General features: G+C 35.6%; 2 protein-coding genes across 2 annotated transcripts; one reads left to right on the top strand and one right to left on the bottom strand.

The window, feature by feature from the left end:
- Positions 1–430: 430 nt before the first annotated feature.
- LOC108258316 (5-hydroxytryptamine receptor 3A) lies at positions 431–7,640 on the bottom strand. Its single transcript, XM_017456866.3, has 10 exons — positions 7,553–7,640; positions 5,889–5,993; positions 4,883–5,088; positions 4,754–4,798; positions 4,570–4,676; positions 3,810–3,979; positions 2,511–2,662; positions 2,186–2,396; positions 1,339–1,548; positions 431–819 (listed from the first exon to the last, which is right to left on the bottom strand). Exons 2-10 carry the CDS (start codon positions 5,953–5,955, stop codon positions 530–532), a joined length of 1,458 nt encoding a protein of 485 aa, XP_017312355.1. The 5' UTR covers positions 5,956–5,993; positions 7,553–7,640; the 3' UTR covers positions 431–529.
- Positions 7,641–9,209: 1,569 nt separating this feature from the next.
- On the top strand, positions 9,210–19,768 carry as3mt (arsenite methyltransferase). The gene is given in 11 exon segments (NM_001200444.1): positions 9,210–9,237; positions 10,234–10,270; positions 11,353–11,480; positions 12,281–12,431; positions 12,680–12,816; positions 13,600–13,669; positions 13,839–13,920; positions 15,164–15,295; positions 15,443–15,585; positions 15,701–15,832; positions 19,381–19,768. Coding segments are annotated over 11 exon segments (1,143 nt in total). The 5' UTR covers positions 9,210–9,211; the 3' UTR covers positions 19,486–19,768.
- The last annotated feature ends 88 nt before the right edge of the window (positions 19,769–19,856 follow it).

Below are 19,856 nucleotides of genomic sequence, written 5' to 3'. Positions count from 1 at the left end.
ATTTGTTATCTATTTTCATTTGTCTTAGGGAAGTATTTGTGTATATTAATTAAAGGTTTATTTGCTCCCTTGCCCCTTTAACGCAGGTGACACGCCTTTGGGGAAAAAGAGAGGGGTGTGTGTGGGATAGGGTCTGTTCATGAGGATATAGGCTGTTGTTCAAGCTGTTATCCCAGTGCTTCTTATTAATGAAAGAAAGGTGAATTATCACCCTTGTAACCCGTGTCTTATTTGTTATGTTGCCCCCGCTGAAGAGACTGGAGAATTCGCCGTGAAGGCTTCAGAAAGATAAGGTTACAGTATTTTTTTTTAAAAGTCTAATTACCTTGTTAATGTTATTGATGGTGTATTAATGCTGATGTTCATAGTTTGCTGTCATGTTAAGCAATGTATCAAATAATGTCAGTCAAAAGAACCTTAATGTAAAGCATTATCATTTATTTTCATATTGAAACAGTATTGAGAGAGGTTTATATTTGCTTTTTTTTTCTTAATTTCCCCTTTAACAGCTTTACAAATTCCTCGTTTCCTACTTTGAATGACGCACTGTGGAACTGGCCCATATGGCAATTATAGTGATGTAGCTCGCAACCACGAAGAGAACATAAAACAGGAACAGGAGGCGATCAATAACGTTTGCAATCATCTTCCAGTCGTTATTGCCCTGGTTGGGTCTCAGGTGTTCTTCAATCTGAAATCGAATGGTCAGCACTTCTCGGGCCACTTTCTTCAGTTCATCCACCACCGCTGCACACTCCATCTCATCCTTTTCTCCTGTGTCAGCAGGCACCATTGCTTCACCTGATGTGTCTGGTGTCACTGGTGACATGGTGAGCATAATGAGACATGAACTATCATTGAAGTGTATGTTTATGGGTATGGATGCCATTAGTTTTTTATAACAGAAGTTGTGACAGTAGTTCCGGCTGCAGGGCTAGTTACTGATATACATTAATGTTCCCATTCTATTACGTGATTGTAGTAAAAGCTAATTCATCTACTGTAATTAGCTGTTACTGTCATTTTAATTCTTTAACAAATAAAACGTAATTGTTGACATGGTGAAATTGTCAATATGGAAGGAATCTCCAGTCTCAGCACTTTGTAGCAGTCAAATGTAAAGCTGTAAGGCTTTTTTGATATGTTATAAGTGATAGCAGGGAAGTAATTGACTTTGTTTCACAACGTTAATGTTGCTATAAACTCCAGGATGGTAATGGCCCCTCCATTTCACACCACTCTGTTGTTGATTGGTTTTCTATAGCAACAAGCCCTGCTGTGTTTTTTTCGTTAGCAAGTATTTTTATTATATATGTTACAAAACAATATTCCTCTTACCTTTTGCATGCGGGTTTAAAATCACTTCCACCGGAACACCAAGAGGTTTAGGGGACATGAACAGGAGACGTGCTAGGTAGTTCAGAACAAGGACATGGAGCCAACGGGGTATTCTGGGGTAATGGTTTGCATTGTTACTGACGTTAACAATGAACATAGTCTCCAAAAGGCTGGCTACCATCAGCGCCAAGCTGAGAGAGAAAAATACGTCTGTATGGAAAAAGAAACAGGAACAACATGTACAGTATGTTGCCAAGATGTATACTGTACAGTATGTATACCTGCTCAGTTTTGGTCCAGTAGTCAGGAAATATGATTGTACTTTAGGCTTCTCATTGGTTAGACTTGTGTCAGAGAACACATGAATTTCATAGGGGATGCGGAAATATGCTAAATAAAATCACTGAGTGATTTATACCACACAGTGATAAGTGTGATGCTCATGCATTTTGGGAGAGTGCCAGATTGTAGCAGTGGTGGTATTCAGAATAGTCTTTTAATTATTCAAGGCAGTTATTTATCTAGGCTACCTTCAAACAATCTTACAATATCAGTAACATTAATAAGCATTAGAAATAAATAAAATAAAATTTAAAAAAAACTTTATATAGCCAATAAAATGTGATTAAACAAACTTAAGGGATGTGTTTGTCATCTGAGGCAGTTAAATATGAAATCGTCTTCATCATTATAGTGCAGTTATGTCATGTGCTAAGTATATAACCAGCTGTGCTGCATATGCATTTTATGTTAACACTCCACAAACAAGCATCTGGAACGGTTATAAAATATGCCCCCACTCCACCCCCTTTCTAAACCTCCAAACTGTGCTGCAGGTCTTCCATACTTATTAGAGGAGTTTTTGAGCCACTGGCTGGCAGGATGTCATTGGTGATGAGCAGAAAGACGGTGTAGCCTAGGATGAGTGTCATTTTGAAAGCCGACCGATCAACATTATGAGGAGGCAGGAAGAAGCTGAACATGTCCAACAGACTCAGGAAGCAGCTGGGGACCAGGAGGTTCACTACATAGAGACTGGCCTCACGTTTAATGGTAAACTGTGGCGTAAACACATAGAGTTGCACTGCTTTAGTAGAAACTTATTTAAAATTGAAATGATTGGAAAGAAAACAAAAAAAAAACAATGAAGGCATACTGATGGTTCCACTCACATTGTATCTAACAGAAGAAAAATATCTTTTGGTGGTCAGGTTAAAAGTGTTATTAACCTGTGTCACTTCTTCAAGGATCCATCCCGAGTCAGAAGTAACAGATGATCTTTGAATAAATTCCCTTGATTTAGAAGTCAGGCTCATTTCATCCTCTGAAAGAAGAGCACATGACAATTTCCACAAATTAATTAAGGACTGAAACATATGCGGACGTGCAGTTATAGGTAAATAATCAGCAACAGGCTGATGTGATGTGGCCTGGTGCAAATCAGAGATACTCTTACCACCCCCACATTTTTCTCCCTATAACTATACATCCATTATTTCTTTTATACCACAGCAATTCACTAACGCAAAAAAAAATGCATTATTTATTAAAAAACTACATTTCATACATGTTATTCATTTATAGTTACACTTAGTGTTGTAGAACGACTATGAAACAACTAATGTCCTATTACATTGTTACAGCTATAAATAGTTATAAGAAATTACGGACTGCCTCTCAGCAGATTCCACCCCGAACTCTGTTAGGATAAGCTTATTCCCCAAAACGGCATAATTATCAAAGGGACAATTTATCTCTGTCTCAGCAATATGTGTATCATACCACCTAAAGTGACATTCACACAGTTATAGCATGGGCGTGGCAGTGGGACATCAAGAACAATCCCTGAGCAAAGGGCTACGTGACTGTAATTAGCATTCAGAAAGACATCTGTCTCGATAGCTCTACCACCACTTCATTTATGGTCACACCTGTAAGAACATCTGTACTGTGAGAACAGAAAGTGATCACATCAAATGCTATCCTTAATTTACATTTAGAATAAAACTGTATTCACATTACATACAGAAAACCTGGTTTGAAACAGAGTATAAAATGTCTGTGCTGATATTGTTCGGGGTTGACTTTGACTCCGACCAACCCGAAGTGCTTCATGTACTTTCTCACTGCCATGCTGTAATAAAGTTATTCTTCTTTGAGATCTTCAACATCCTTTTCATTTTTTCCTACATAGTTCTGTCTTCAAACTCGTCTTATAATAAGAAATGATAAAGCTCTCGGTCCTGAAGGCTTTCTTGTGTCAGAAAACTTTGTCTTTCCCATTGAACTGTTAGAGATACTGGAGACTTCTCCCAAAAATTCTCAAATAAACATCCACTCACAGAAAACTTCCCAATATCAACAATTATTTTATTTGTATATTTGGAGTGTCTGATATATAAAGTGATATAATGTCTGCTATATCACTGTGCAAGTCATTGCTAGAGTAATTAAAGTCGTTACAGTGTTACCTTCAAGCATGTAGGACTGGAAAGTAAGTGAGCAGGTGTGGACATCAAAAGGAAATCTGTAGATGTCCATATCACACGTGGCAAAAACCTTTTTGCGTTGAACGAGATGAACCCCACCGGTGTAATTGAGCTGAACATAGGGTAGGTCAGTACTTCTGTCTTCATCCACACTGCGGTGTCATGAGAGAGTAAAAAAAAACCTCAGAGACTTATTAACGGCCTCAAAATATATTTTATTTTATTTTATTTTATTTTATTTTGTTATCTGTTGAAAGCTTCTTATAGAAGTAAAGGAAAGGTTCCTTAGAACCATGATTCTCATACTGGGGTGCAGGTATGCACAAGGGAACATGAAGCATAGCCAGGGAGACTTTTTATTTATTTATCTGTTTATTTATTTATTTATTTTTTACACATTACTGAAATGTGTACAATAATATTTTGCATATATATATATATATATATATATATATATATATATATATATATATATATATATATATATATATATATATATATATATAACCAGTATATAAGCAAAATATTATTATACACATATCAGTAATGTGTCTAATGTTTTATCAGTTGGATTTTCATAAAGCATCTGTACTGAGGGGATTGTTTTTACATAAGTAGAAGGATCCCTGGCTACCAAAAAACCCCGAAATTTCAGTGGGATCATTTTAAATAATCTATTCTGGCACCTTATAGAAACGTATAGTCCTTTATGAATCAATATCCAAAATGCACTGTTACTTACAACTCCTCTATTTGTATATCCGGCAGCCACAGCTCAGATTTTGGATATGAGATTTTATTAGTTCCACATGTAGCATTATCCCACTTCAGAAATGGCACTTCCCAGTCCTGTCAGAGTTCAAACATATGTTGAAGTACAAGTGAGGAATCGAACACTGGCATAAACAAAATGAGATGAAACTTACAAGTGTTGTTACAATGGACAATATTATGACCTGATCCTTTTCATTCTGGAAAAACAAAACGCAGAGGAAATTACGTCAAAGAAAATATATTACAGTAGCAGAATTAAAAAAGACATATGAAATGCTCACCACGTCATAGATACCAGCAATAGTGAGGCCCAGTTTAACATTTAAGACGTCCCATGGTTGTTGAACTGGTCGTATTTCAGTACACCAAAGGGCATTTTTAACTTTTTTATACAGGCTTGTGGTATCATCAGAAGTGCAGTTAAATGGTTCTACTTCAGAAGTATTCCAACATCCACCTGAGTATTCCGACACCCAACGGCATCCAACTAGAAATATGGAAAAAAATCCATTGATTAAAAGGTTGATTGTAAAGACTTTATACACAAGTGTAACAGTGTATACATTTTGGTTGTGACTTGAAACGCAAACAAAAGATTGCATATTAGATATAGAACATAATGTGATAGGGATGTGATGTTATAAGAAAATATTCCATGATCCCAACACAACACTAAGTTACTGTTAACACCCTGAAGTTTTTCTTCAATAGCAAGTCCTGTTGCAAGTGTTTTATTCCTCTTATACCACAGCAATTTGCCAATGAATACATTTCTTTACTTAGTTATTTATTTATGTATGTATATAAATGAATGACATGTCATGCTTTTGTAAGCATTTATAGATACATCCGTGAGACAGGTTAGTTCCTGTTATTATATCGATTATATTAGCTATAAATATCATTCTCTCACCAGCATTTTGAAATTAATAAGACAAAGAAAATGCACCTTATCATGTTAGTTAAATATTACAGCTTTACCTCTGAAGGTAACAAAGCCCTGATATTGGAGACTCTTTCCAAAAATCTTCTCATGGAAAAATACATTTATATGGGGTGACATCATTCAAGTGTAAGTTGTTACTATAGGAATGATAACGTATTTGAGTGAACTACTGTCAGAGCTACTTTTCTAGAAAACGAATCAACACCATCTATAATCAGAATTTAGAAAGCAAGATCACTGTGGTGTAAAAATAAAAAAAAAATAAAAAAATTGATTGAAAATATTTTTCATGTTTTATTTATACTCTGTGTGTGAGTTCATTTGCTTGTCTAAGCTCTTACCTGGACTGTTAAAAAGCAAGACAAACAGCCATCCCATGACAAGTGTGAGTCCCCTCTGCTGTGCCATGACAGTGTGAGGTTGTATATCAAAATGAGATTCTCTGCCTGTGGGGATTAAACAACATCAGTCACAGCATAATGTCTACTTAAAGGAAGTACAAAAGGTTTTCTGATTACGTTTTTCATCACAAATATAAATTTACATAGTAAACATATCCGGTAGGTTTGTCCGGGTCTCACCTTGTGAATAAGTCAAACATTGTTTGGGGGGGTGGGGGGATTGGGGGGGGGGGGTTAATCAGTCAATAAATAAACGTTCTTTTTCTGTTAAAGCTAGACTGACAGATATAAACGCTATTATGTAAAGTGAACAATCATATGGAGAAATACAATATGGTACATAATTGCACAATTACATAATTGTGGTATAAATGTGGCATAAAGGTGGTATATCATTTATACCACAGGACGGGCGAATTCTTGTGATTCTGATTAGTTAGAAAGTGTTGAGTGATTTTCTATAACAGCAGATATTCCTGTTGTAAGACAAATCACAGGTTAATATTAATGCATTCATTCAAATACGTTATTGTTTCTATAGTAACCACATACACAGGGTCTCTGATAGCAGATTTACAGCTTTAAAAACATGTAACGTGGATATGCTGAAGTGTTCTGTGAGAAAACATTTATTCAGCACTTGGAGTTAAAGCTTTTTTTCTCTCTCTCTCTCTTTTTTCTGTCACAGAAAATACAGCCACAGTGTGGTTTCTTTGTAACATGACAAACTGCATTTAAAAAAAAAAAAAATGTTTTATTAAATTCAAAAAAGAGTGGTGAAGAACCAACTGTTTATAACTGTAAGTTGTGATAACATAAATGATAACAAGAATTTTAACTTATTTTCTCGGACATTCCACATCATAAATGTAATTATAAACCGATAAAAAAATATATGATGTGTCATTGTTTATTAAATATAATAATATATTGTTAGCAGTGACAAGAAAAATGAAACACTTCAGACTCCGTTGTTATTGGAAAAAAATTAACTTCAGGATAGCAACAGCTTTTTTAAACAAAAATTTCATAAATGAAAATTAAAAATTTCTGCTTCATACTCTGGATTCTGCTTCAGATTGACTGGGCTAATTTATAAATGATAAATTCATAAATTATTTTTTAAAAATTATGTTCTACTCAGACAAGGCAGTTGTGTCATTTTAAAATGTTAAAGAATTGACAAATAAGGAGGCATTTTTGGCATTGTATGAAAAATTTAGTGAGTCAACATCACGTTTTAGAGTTATTATTATTATTATTATTATTATTATTATTATTATTATTATTATTATTATTATTGGAGAAACTGCTAAGATGTTAATTGTTGATTGCGTTGAACTCTAGCATTTGGAAACAACTTTTGACATCATTATCTATACTGCTTTATGTTAATGTTAAAGCATAATGTTAACGGGACTGATATTTTTAATTTTCCTATCATAATATACCACAATATTAATATGTCATCCAACAACAATATAAAAGCTAAGTATTTTGTCTAGTTGTTAAATATTTGGAAAGCTGATTTTTCCGTTTTTTTAAGAAATCAACATAAAAGCACAGAAATAAAAATACAACTAAAACATAAAGCATAAACTTACCGGTGTGTTTGTTCTATTTACCATAAAAAGCTATATGTTAACTTTGGTAAAGAAGAAGTCCAGATCAGCAACTCCACACTGAACACACTACACTCTACGTACATACAGGGTTCAGATTCTTATAAGGGAACTTCCAATTTTTTTTTTTTGTTTGTTTGTGAAAAACTAAACACAGCACGTTAGATAAAGAAGGAGGGGACTTGTTTGTAGTTCCATATATTTGCATGCTGTTTGAGTTCCTGCTCCTGAAGTGTACATATTAATGCTTGCTATTTAAAATGCATCACTTGTTTGTTTGTTTTTGGGTTGTTGTTTTTTTTTGGCAGACACTGTAATTGAATCAGAAGCAGCAGAATCCAGTCCAATCATAAACCTGAGCTATTGATGCTAGAGGTCTCACTCAAGGGTCATGTATGCATATTTAATTGGATGAAGTCTGAAGTGCATACATAAATGCACATTTGAAAAAGGTTCTAATATAAAAATGAAAGATATCAGAAATCATTTCTTTCAATTTATTTCATTTATTAATTTGGTATTTTGGCAAATCTTGTCTTCAACACATTAGAAACTGCAAAGACAACTACTGTAGCTTAAAAGCATCAATATTCTTCTACTGTTTTTGTTCTTTTAATTAGACCTCAACAGTTTTGAACGACACAGAAACTGCTTGAAATTTTGAAACAGAAAAGTCACATCCATCCATCTGTCTGTCCATTTTCTGTACCGCTTATCCTACACAGCATCACGGGGGAGCCTAGAGCCTATCCTAGAGAACTCTGGGCACACAGCGGGGGACACCCTGGACGGGGTGCCAACCCATCGCAGGGCACAATCACACACACACTCACACACTACAGACAATTTGGAAATGCCAATCAGCCTACAATGCATGTCTTTAGACTGGGAAGGAAACCAGAGTACATGGAGGAAATCCCCGAAGCATGGGGAGAACATGCAAACTCAGCACACACAGGGAAGAGGCAGGATTTGAACCCCCAACCCTGGTGGTGTGAGGCATACGTGCTAACTGAACAACACCAAAAAGTCACATTACATTTACATTTACATTTATTCATTTAGCAGATGCTTTATTTCCCCAAAGCGACTTACAAATGATGTAATACAAGGAAACATTAATAATGAATTCATGAATAGTGATGAATAATCCTGAATTTTATGCATGTGGTTTTTAGCCACTTCATGTTATGTTTCTCTGTTATTTCTGTTTATTCATTTATTTTCACATGATAATTTTTTACATACAGTACATGTTGACGTGTAATTGACTAGTGATCACATGTGTGGTTTCAGAGGATAACATGCTAAAATCAAATGCACCTTCAGCTTCATGTTATTCACGTGTGATTACATATTACTGAGGCATAATGACTCACCTGAAAAACTTCCCATCACGTGAAAAACCGTATATGGGTGTGTGTCCCCCACCCCCCCAATCATGGCTAAAACAGGCAGATTTGCGCCACCTTTCGGTTTTCTGCGGTAAATGTTTACTTCCTGATGTTGAATTTTACTTCCTGCTCCAGTGACTGAAGTAGTACCAGCCTACATTAGTGGGATTTTTGTAGCCTATATTTGGGGTTTAGTTTAAGAATCGGTTCGATGTAAGAATCGATTCAATTTAAGAATCGGCTCAGGATGGCGGACATGAAAGGAGCACATAGGTAGGTTAAGTTAAGCTGATTTGGAGCTTTAATGTAACACGTGTGCACACCTGGACTTACTTTTTAATGTTAGAGATACATGTAAGGTACTGTAAGAGTCTGTAAGATAATTGTTATATATTGTAAGAGATATTATAAGACTAACAAGTCGGAAACTCGTACAATAACTTGTACAATAACTGTGACTGTGATAAAAGGGACGTCCATTTACAACATGCAGGTCAGAGACTTGTAGCCTATTTACTTCCATTAAAGACAGCTGGTGTGCTACCAGGAAGGAACATAGTCACAGTACGTGAAGTTAGTAGACCGACAGTCTGACATTAATTTCCTAAAAGACCACAATGTAACTGTAAAATGTGCTGTAACATTTAGCCAATAAAGCTAACTGAACTGAACTTCCAAGAGTTTGCACCCATACATCGACAACACCATGTAGAAATGGTTCATTGCATATTATTGTGTGTTTATTATTTGTTCTGAGGTTTCAGTTCATCAAAATATGCTCAACATGTCCTGTAAAGTTATTTACACAAAAAAATTAATGACTTAATATGTTACACACAGACCGTTCCTGTTTTGTTTTCTTTTGTTGTTGTTGTTGTTGTTGTTGTTGTTGTTGTTGTTGTTTTTTTTTTTTGGGGGGGGGGGGTAGGTATACCCTACCATACTTTCTGTTACAACCCACTTTTATCAAAACCACACTTCCTCACTGATCTGGTCATCACTATTTGATTAGTTTGTTTGTTTAATAATGAAATGTAATGTCTGATTAAATAGATAAGTCTACAAATGTTCTGATTAATAGTTTACAATATCACAGAGGCTTGTGAATCATATTGACTTGAGAAAAATATTGTTTTATTAGAAATTTTGTGTTTGTTTTGTGTGTGTGTGTGTGTGTGTGTGTGTGTGTGTGTGTGTGAGTGCGAAAAGGTCAGCTGCTAATATCATTGTTTAATTCATTAATGCTTTAATGTGTTTTCTTTTTCCCAGTGAACCGGCTGCTACAGATGTTCATGACACTGTTAAGGTAAACTGGGATTATGGGTCCAAAGGCAATTCTAGTGTAAACCTGAGGGGGGGGGAACAAAACCCATGAGAGACAAAAAAAAAATAGTAATAACAGGAAAACTTTACTGTACAAGTCATGTTGCATTGGATTAATAATGGCCTGAAGCAGCTTTGTTTTTTACCCTCTTAGCACACGTATTAAACAGTAGCCTACTCGTAATAGGCTGAAGTCCAAGGTTTGTCCAAATTCCAAGAGTTCAAGAGATCATAATTAGCCATGCTATTTAAAATGTACCACTTGTTGTTGTGTTTTTTTTTTTTTTTTTGGCAGACAGTGTAATTGATCAGGGCAAGAAGGATGAACCTGTTTCCCTCAACCTGTTAATGTTACCTACGGTGTATTGAAGTTAGTGTGATCTTAGCATGTAAACACATAAGGCTGTTAGATAGAAATAACTATGGGCTGTGATGTTCAGCAAGCAGCAGTTATAATTTAAAAATAATTTCATGTCTTTTATGACACGTTAGCCCTTACATTCTCGTATTGATGTGGACGCATAGATGGTGGGAATTGGACCAAATTGAGAGAATGACATAGTTTTAAATAACCTGTCAGGGTTTTCAGAATCACACAGTGGCTTTAGGGGTGTGTGATATTTTTGTCATAAATAATGTTTTTTTTTTTTTTTTGTATAATACGTATTCGACTTGGACCAACAATAATATCATGCAAAGTATCAGTGGATGTTAAAATTCTTTAAAAAATATAATTTTTCATGCTTCGTATCTTGAAAACAAGTACTGTGATATGATTTTTTCCCCTTGTGGCTCACCTGTAGCGGCCAACATAAAACACAATAGAGTAATTTAAGGGATTTTTTTGAGGGGACTTTATTAAGACTTTATTACAACCTTCTTCTTAAGATCCACATATATAAAGATAGACTTTGAAAATGAAAGGGAATATGCTATAACATTACTGGCTCTAGATTTACGTTTGTTTTGTTTTTTTTGTTTTGTTTTGTTTTGTTTTTTTACCATAAAACATGTCCCTCACAACAAATATTGAATTGTCTTTTGTGCTCAATTTGTGCTGTACAGGAATACTATGGGAAAATCCTGAAGCAGAGCTCTGATCTGAAGAGCAACGCATGTGTCCCTTCAGCTAAGCCCATTCCTGTCTACATTAGAAAAGCTCTGACTGAGGTTCACCCAGAAGTCACGGCAAAGTAAACTCCGTCTAGAGTCATTTCAAATCATAAACCGTATTCCTATCATATTCTAAACATATTACACTGAACTTGTGTTATGGTCCTGAAGAAGATGTTTGGCTTTGTTGCAAAATATCTTCAAGCTTACAGCACTCTTTATTAACACTTAATATCACTATAATTTCAATATATATATATATATATATATATATATATATATATATATATATATATATATATATATATATATATATATATATATGCAAAAAAAGATGTGCACTTGCTTGTGTTAGTGATTACTTTTGTTTTGACTTTGTCTAGGAGAATTTTGATTTGTGAATTCACAACCCTCGGTCTTGGGAGCCAATTAAAACCTCTTTTATACCTGTTTAAATACTGTTGCCTATGCTTCCAGCGACATACACTAGGGTTTTTGGGATAGATTTCTTTTTTTTCTCTCCCTGCCTGCTAGAATTTCCTTGTTAGAAATGTTGGCACCTCTGTGTACATTATCTGCTATATATTGAAGTTTGGCTCATGTATGTTATGTAATTGCCATTGTGTTTTATTTTTATAGTATAATATAATTTAGACGATTAATTCCCCTTGCGACTGCACAGTATGGCTAATTCCACATCATAGCACAGTGTCACACCACAATTCATTTTATACCAATGTAATGCTCTCCCTTAATGATCCAGATGTCTGAAAAAGCCTATACAGACATTGTAAGTTGATGTTGTAGACTTTCTGGTTTATGAGCAGTCTTTGGGATCCCCCTGCTGGTAGGCTAAGTGATAGTCTCTCTTTTCTCTCAGGTACTATGGCTGTGGTCTGGCAGTGCCCGAGTGTGTGGAGGGCTGCAGGATTTTGGATCTCGGCTGCGGCAGTGGACGTGATTGCTATGTTCTCAGTCAGTTGGTGGGCAAGAACGGTCATGTCACTGGACTCGATATGACGGAAGATCAGGTGGGTCTGGTTGATGATGTCAAAGTGTGGTGTTAGTGCTCTAAGTGCAATTTAATGACATGGCCAGGACAACAAGGTAATTTGTCTTGCCACTACTGTCAGGGCTGCTGAAAATTAATCAACATGTTCTGACCGATCAGGAGTAGAGAATTCAACAGTGATGGGAGATAAGTAAAGAATAATGAACAGTTGTTGAACGTCCAGTTGTGTTGAACAGACCCCACTAACCTGAGACTTCTAATTTATAGCTTGAGGTTGCAAGAAAATATATAGACTGTCACATGGAGACGTTTGGGTACAAGAAGCCAAATGTGGACTTTGTTCAAGGATACATCGAGTCCTTGAGGGAAGCAGGCCTGGAGGAGAACTCTTATGATATAATCATGTAAGGCTTTTACACACATATTTTTATTTATTATTATTATTTATTTATTATTATAAGTTTGTACAATATTATGACATGTAGTTACACTGAGCGTGTGAAATGATCTATGGAGTAAACCCATTTTCAACAGAACCTGAACCTGTATTCAATCTCATGCATAGATTGGTGTTATTGAACATTTCACTGAGGATCTTAGAGATTTCACTATATTAAGTTACAATTCTTTTAAAATCTGGATTTTTCACACTGGATATTGTCACTGTGAAATAAGTAACTATAAAATCAAGGGTTCCAAAAATGCTGGCGCTGACTCTGAGTGAAAATTATCTTTGGCATTAAATTACGTTTTGTTTTGTTTTTTTTTTGTATGTGATGAACCTGATTTACTTAAGCAATGTCTAGATTTTGACCAGAGTTCATTATTTTAGTACAAAAAAAAAACTAAAGACGATAAAAGAATACATTTAACTTGATATGGATGACAAAAAGCACCCGGACTGCCCTAAAAATGGGCCAGTACTTGTAAGCTGGGTCAGGCTGGTACAGTGTTAAAGATAATGGATTACTTCACCATTATGGATGAGTTAATGGACTTATTACATATTTAAAAGTATCGTTTAACCATTTACCTGGAAAATATTTCTACATTTATGTCATCATTAAGCTTTAACTGTTTACTTGTGTACGCAAACAATTTCATGAAAATCTATATAATATCATGTAGGATATTATTACTAGCCGCTATAAAGCTCTGACAGTGGGATTTTTTTTTTTTTTTAACAGATCAAATTGTGTGGTGAACCTCTCACCTGACAAGGCTAGTGTTCTGAGAGAGGCCTACAATGTACTGAAGGTACTTTGGCTTACAAGCATAACATCAAAAACATGAATTAAATATAATCTTTTTTTTTTTTTAATATAGTAATATGCAGTAGAGTTTTAGCCACTTCCCCACAGCCAGTTTTCTCCAGGGAGTTCTGAAAAGTGAAAAATGTCTACATGTATTATTGTTTGCGTTTCAGGATGGCGGAGAGCTGTATTTCAGTGACGTTTACAGCAATGCCCCGATTTCAGAATCCCTTAGAGCCAACAAAGTTTTATGGGGTAAGAGAATAATTCAAACCACACATGTAATCTCATATATCATGTTGGATACAGCATAGGACCTTCACATACTGAGAGTTTCATGCACACTGTATGTATTACAGGATAAGGATCCTGTAAATAACATTATTTACAACATTAGCTAGCATTAACTTACAGTATATTAAACTTAGCATTAATAAGTAAGTTAAAATAAGTATTAATTGATATTTGTTTAGATGGTAATGAAATGTATGAGATGCATTGGTTGTTTATTCAAAGCAGAAAAAAATAAGTCAACACAACATATCAGAAATGAAATTACAGAAGGGTCCTAAATATTGATAACTTACTGAACTCTGATGTCCAGGTGTAAATATTAAAACTTGCTTTTCAGCCTCAGCTATGGACTTTGCTAGTGCGTTTGCTAGTTTGCTAGTCCTCTGATTTTTCTGGGGCTTAAAGGGAAGTGCTTGTGTTTACAAGCATTGGTCCAGACAGTATTGAAAAACTCTTTTCAGACTAATAATCAACTAATACAACAAGCAGCTGTGTTTTTTTGTGCTTTTTATGGAAAACTACTTGAATTGGCAAAATTGCAGTTACAGGAAATAGTTTTGCATGGTCTTTCACGGTGACGTTTGTAGGTAAATGAGACCTTTTAGCTATACTCATGTTCGATGCACATTAATCGAAGAGGGCTTTGGCTGAATGATTATTGTGATAACGTCACATGACGTGTTTTGGCCCAAATCTGTGGTAATTTTTGAAAAATTGCAAGCTCCCTCGAATATTACGGAGATTTTGCGTTAATTTCTGTGATCGCAAAATCGAAAATCCTGGAGAGGCTGCTTAAATGTAACTGTAAATTAATAAAATGTGTGACATATAATTCTAATATGAATTCTTAGCACTGGCAAATTGCTGTGGTATTAGAGAAATAAAACACATTGCTAGGAAAAAAAAATTATGTTGAGGTGGTAACAGTTATGATGCTATGTCACTGATTATTTCAGTTACAAAAACACTGGTAAGAGGAATAGCTTACTATGCATTTCATACAGACATGTATGATGTGTGGTTTTGTTTTGAAACAGGATTATTTTACAGAATAAATTCATATTTATGACCCGTTGTTTTTTTTTATCACCTGATTTGCACGTGCATATATTATTGATTATTCTAGCATCGACTACTTTTTGTACCCTTCATTCCATTTTATCCTATGTCTGAGATATTATGAAAGCATTTTTGTCTGCCTCAGGTGAGTGTCTGAGTGGAGCTCTTTGGTGGGAGGACCTTGTGCGATTGGCTGAGGAAGTTGGGTTTTGCAAACCCCGACTGGTCACAGCTAGCTTAATTTCTGTAGGCAATGAGGAGCTCGAGAAACTTCTAGGTAAAGGACTCATCGTTGTGAACTTGTGTTTTCAGTCTAAGCTATTGTGGTTACCATTTCAGTGCAATTACCAGTTGCTTGTTAGAACCACTTTCTTAGAAGTTCATTTTTTTTACAACACCATCAATGTGTTTGTTTTGAATTTAGGTGACTACAAGTTTGTCTCTGCTACATACCGTCTCTTCAAGTTACCAAAGAATTCTAAGAAGGAGCGCTGTCTTGTCATGTATGATGGAAACATTACAGGCTTAGAGAAGGAATTTGAGTTTGATGCGCAGTATAGTTTTAAGGTATGAAATGCTTGAAATGGTGAAAACCTGAGATACACATTATACATCCTGACTCACCATGCTTGTAAATTGCACTACATTATCCATAGCAGTTACTGGATAATATGTTGTGCAGGTGAATGAGGTGATGGAGGTGGATGGAGATGTAGCCAACATCTTGAAGAACTCCAGGTTTGCTGAAGAGTTCACTTTCCAGATTCTAGCACAGAGCAGCACAACATCAGGATCATGCCGAGCCAAACCCAAGGTTTGTACAGATGGGTGACTAACAGAAATATAAAAGAGCATAAATGGTGTTAGTAAGGTGTGCCACCATGGGCCACCAAAAGCGAACAACATTGTAACTTGATGTAGACCTCAGATGTTCAACTGGTGAACTCAGATCTATTAGAAAATTTCAATTTTAAAATGACTGTTAATGTGAAATCTTCAGTGTGGTGTAATGTTTACAAAATCATAGCGAATTGCATGTGTCAAAGAAAGAGCCATGTGCCAAAAACCATGAAAGAATACACACACACACATGCTTATTTTTGCTATATTGAAAAACGGTATCATTTTGAGACACCACTGTGTCATATAGTATCAAATTACAATTTTCTGTATTGTTACATCAATAATATCGTTATAAATCCCCGCCCTAATTTAACAAGAGTTCTGACAATAACAATGAGTCCTGATCACCTTGTAAAAGTCACATTAGTCTGTTATGTCTGTTCTTTCACATGGACATGTTTTTTATGTTCACCGCTACGTTACTCCTGGCCCAAAAAGCACCACAGACACTCCAAGGCCAAACAGCTGCCTCACTGCTTAACACTACAGATACATTATTAATAACATTCCAATCAAGGAATGTCACCTTATCAGAACGGCTCATGGCCACTACGCTCATTCAGACATAAGAAACCATCGTTTGCATTTGAAGCCTATTTATAACCACACATAAACTTGTTCATCCTTCATTTCAATGTAATTTTACATTTACGGCATTTGGCAGAGGCCCTTATCCAGTGCAACTTACATTTATGTCATTTATACATCTGAGAAGTTGGGGGTTAAGGGCCCAGCAGTGGCAGCTTGGAAGAGCTCACGACCTTCTGATCAATAGACCAACATCTTAATGCATTGAGAAACCACTGCCATGCTATATGTTATATAACTGACAGTGTAACTAGTCTCAGTTTATTACAGAACAAAACTAGACTAAAGTATAGTTGACCATGCACTCACTCATCTGGTTTATTTAAACGAGACGTAATATAGGGTAAGATAAGACGAGATAAGATTAGATGTACCTTTATTGATCCCCCGTAGGAGAAATTCAAGTTGACACAGCATTACACGTAGGAGTATTTATATAAAAGTATACAAGTATTTATCTAAATACGTATACATTTGAATTAGTCTAAAATAAAAATAATATAAAATAAGTCGAAATAATAGAAACAATAAAGTAGATCAGAGTGTATGTACATATGGTAGAGTTCTATTTATATATGCATGTGCAAAATCCTTGGTATTTATACAGTATACAGTGCCCTCCAATAATATTGGCACCCTTGGTAAATATGAGCAAAGAAGGCTGTGAAAAATTGTCATTATTGTTTAACCTTTTGATCTTTTGGTCAAATAATTCACAAAAATACTCCGCTCTCATGAATATTAAAGAATTGCAAACACAACACAGGTTTATAAAAAGTATATTTTTTGTTAAATATAGGTGTGCAACAATTATTGGCAACCCATGAATTCATATGAGAAAAATATATTTGAAGTATATTCCCATTGATTTTAAAAAATTTTTTAGTACAACTGGGTGACTAGGAACAGGAAATTGTTCAGTCATGACTTCCTGTTTCACAGGGGTATAAATATGAGGTAACACATAGGCCAAATTTCCTTAGTGATTCATAACAATGGGTAAGACCAAGGAATATAGCTGTGATGTGCGGCAAAAGGTTGTTGAGCTTCACAAAATGGGAAGTGTCTATAAGACAATAGAAAATCTATTTTGTCTCAACACACTGTGAAGAGGCTGGTTCGAGTGGCCAAAAATCTCCAGGGCTCAAAGCTGGATAATTACTTAAGTTAGTTGTGTCTTGGGGTCAGAAAGTCTCAAAAACTACAATCCGAAGTCACCTACATCACCACAAGTTGTTTGGAAGGGTTTCAAGAAAAAAGCCTCTACTCTCATCCAAAGTAGTTAACTCAAGCGTCTTCAGTGTGCCAGACACTACTGGGACCTCAAATGGGATCAGGTTCTGTAGTCAGATGAACCCAAAATAGAGCTTTTTGGTCATAAACACCAGAGGTGGTTTTGGCGCACAGAGAGGTAGCTACATGGAAAAGTACCTCATGCCCACGGTTAAAATTGGGGTTGGCTCTTTAATGTTTTGGGGCTGTTTTTCTGCCAGAGGACCTGGACATTTTGTTAGGATACATGGCATCATGGACTCTATCAACTATCAACAGATATTAAATGAAAACCTGACTGCCTCTGCCAGAAAGCTTAAAATGGGCCGTGGTTGGATCTTCCAGCAGGACAATGAAAAACAGAAAATGGTTTATTGACCACAAAATCAACACAAAAATAGTTTACTGACCACAAAATCAACACAAAAATAGTTTACTGACCACAAAATCAAGGTCCTGCCATGGCCATCCGAGTCCCGTGACTTGAAACCCATAGAAAACCTGTGGGGTGATCTTAAGAGGAGAGTCCACCAGCATGAACCTCAAAACTTGAAGGATCTGGAGACATTCTGTATGCAGGAATGGTCTCAGATCCCTCGCCATGTATTCTCCAACCTCATCAGGCATTATAGAAGAAGATTCCAAGCTGTTATCTCGGCAAAGGGAGGTAGCATAAAGTATTGACTAAAATGGTGCCGCCAATAATTGTTGCACACCTATATTTAACATTTTGTAACATATTTAAGAGTTTGTTTTTTTAGAAACCTGTGTTTTGTTTGCAGTTGTTTGATATCCATGAGAGCAAAGTATTTTTGCTTCTTTTTTTTTTTTTTTAACACAAGTTGGTATATTTTCACTTTTTCTACATTACCCACAATTACATTTGACTGCCCACTGATGGCACCAGTGGTTATTTATAAATTATTTATAAATAACATAAGTAGAATTACTTATAACCCAAAGTAGAATTACATGCAATTTTATCACATCATCCTCTTGTGAAGTAACACCAAAACAGAACCTTACAGCAACATGAACTATCAAGAACAATAATGGGATAGACTGCATATGACAACACAACATGGTAATCCATGCTCGCACTGTTGATGCTGGTGGGCTCATGTACCACTCAAGAAAACAGGGTGTTACATAGCTTTATCCGTATGCTTTTATCCGTTTTATGGCTTTTTGGTCCTTGTAGGAGCCGCATGCCCAGGTCACACTGTGTCAAATTTCACTGATAATCAGATAAACAGCTGTGTTATCTCTGCACACTTATCATAGATGTTTCACTAGTAAGTACCATCTATGGCAGTTATAATATTGTAATTATTACACCTTAAATCTGTACCTATGTTTGTGCTGATTCTGGATCACCTGTAATATGCTGCAAGAGGAATCATAAACACCCACATAGCAGCCAAGGACACTGTGTTAATGAGTACCTATTCAGCATTGTACTTTTCCACCGTGGCAAAGTACTGTTTATTGCAGACCTGTTAAATGACTGAGTTTGTTAAACTCCTAAGTTTATAAAGAAAGCCAAGGCTCAATATATGCAATTGTTCCACTGAGTTATGACCTCTCATCTCCCCTCAGGTCATGCCTGTGAGCCCCTTCGAACTGGCAGAGCAGCTGGGAAGTGCGAGTGTGGTTCCATCCACAGGGTTGTGCTGTGGCCCTCAGGAGTCATGCTGCATGTGAAAGTACATTAAAAAAAATAATAATAAAGGATATAGTATTAAACTGTGAAATTAGACATTCTTAATATGCACAAATTCATAAAATCATGTCAACTGAACATATAATATTCTTATCACATTGGGATGAAATAGCATGAATCAAATTGTAGTTGTACTTACAAAAGGATTCATATAAGGAAAAGCATTCAAAAATAATGTATAGGCAATAATGTAATAATGCATACAGTAATTTATGTGGTCATGCATGTAATGCACTTGATGTAAATAAAATAAAATAATGCCCACAGGGTGCTATTCTTCAGGCTGCATTTTAGTCTAATCCAGTGGGTCTCTTTTTATGCATTCAGTTACAGCAGTGAAAATCACAATGAT

This window comes from Ictalurus punctatus, chromosome 26, assembly GCF_001660625.3.
Source record: "Ictalurus punctatus breed USDA103 chromosome 26, Coco_2.0, whole genome shotgun sequence".
Lineage (NCBI taxonomy): Eukaryota > Metazoa > Chordata > Actinopteri > Siluriformes > Ictaluridae > Ictalurus > Ictalurus punctatus.
The sequence above is the reverse complement of the archived record's forward strand: the minus strand, read 5'-3'. Positions and strand labels throughout refer to the sequence as shown.

Excerpts from the sequence above, each read along its gene's own strand:
- LOC108258316 (XM_017456866.3), bottom strand. The coding sequence starts at position 5,955 with ATGGCACAGCAGAGGGGACTCACACTTGTCATGGGATGGCTGTTTGTC. Across the intron at positions 2,663-3,809 it reads CCAGTCCTACATGCTTGAAG|AGGATGAAATGAGCCTGACT; the intron begins GTAACACTGTAA and ends CTCTTCTTTCAG. Across the intron at positions 2,397-2,510 it reads TTTCTTCTGTTAGATACAAT|TTTACCATTAAACGTGAGGC; the intron begins GTGAGTGGAACC and ends TTTACGCCACAG.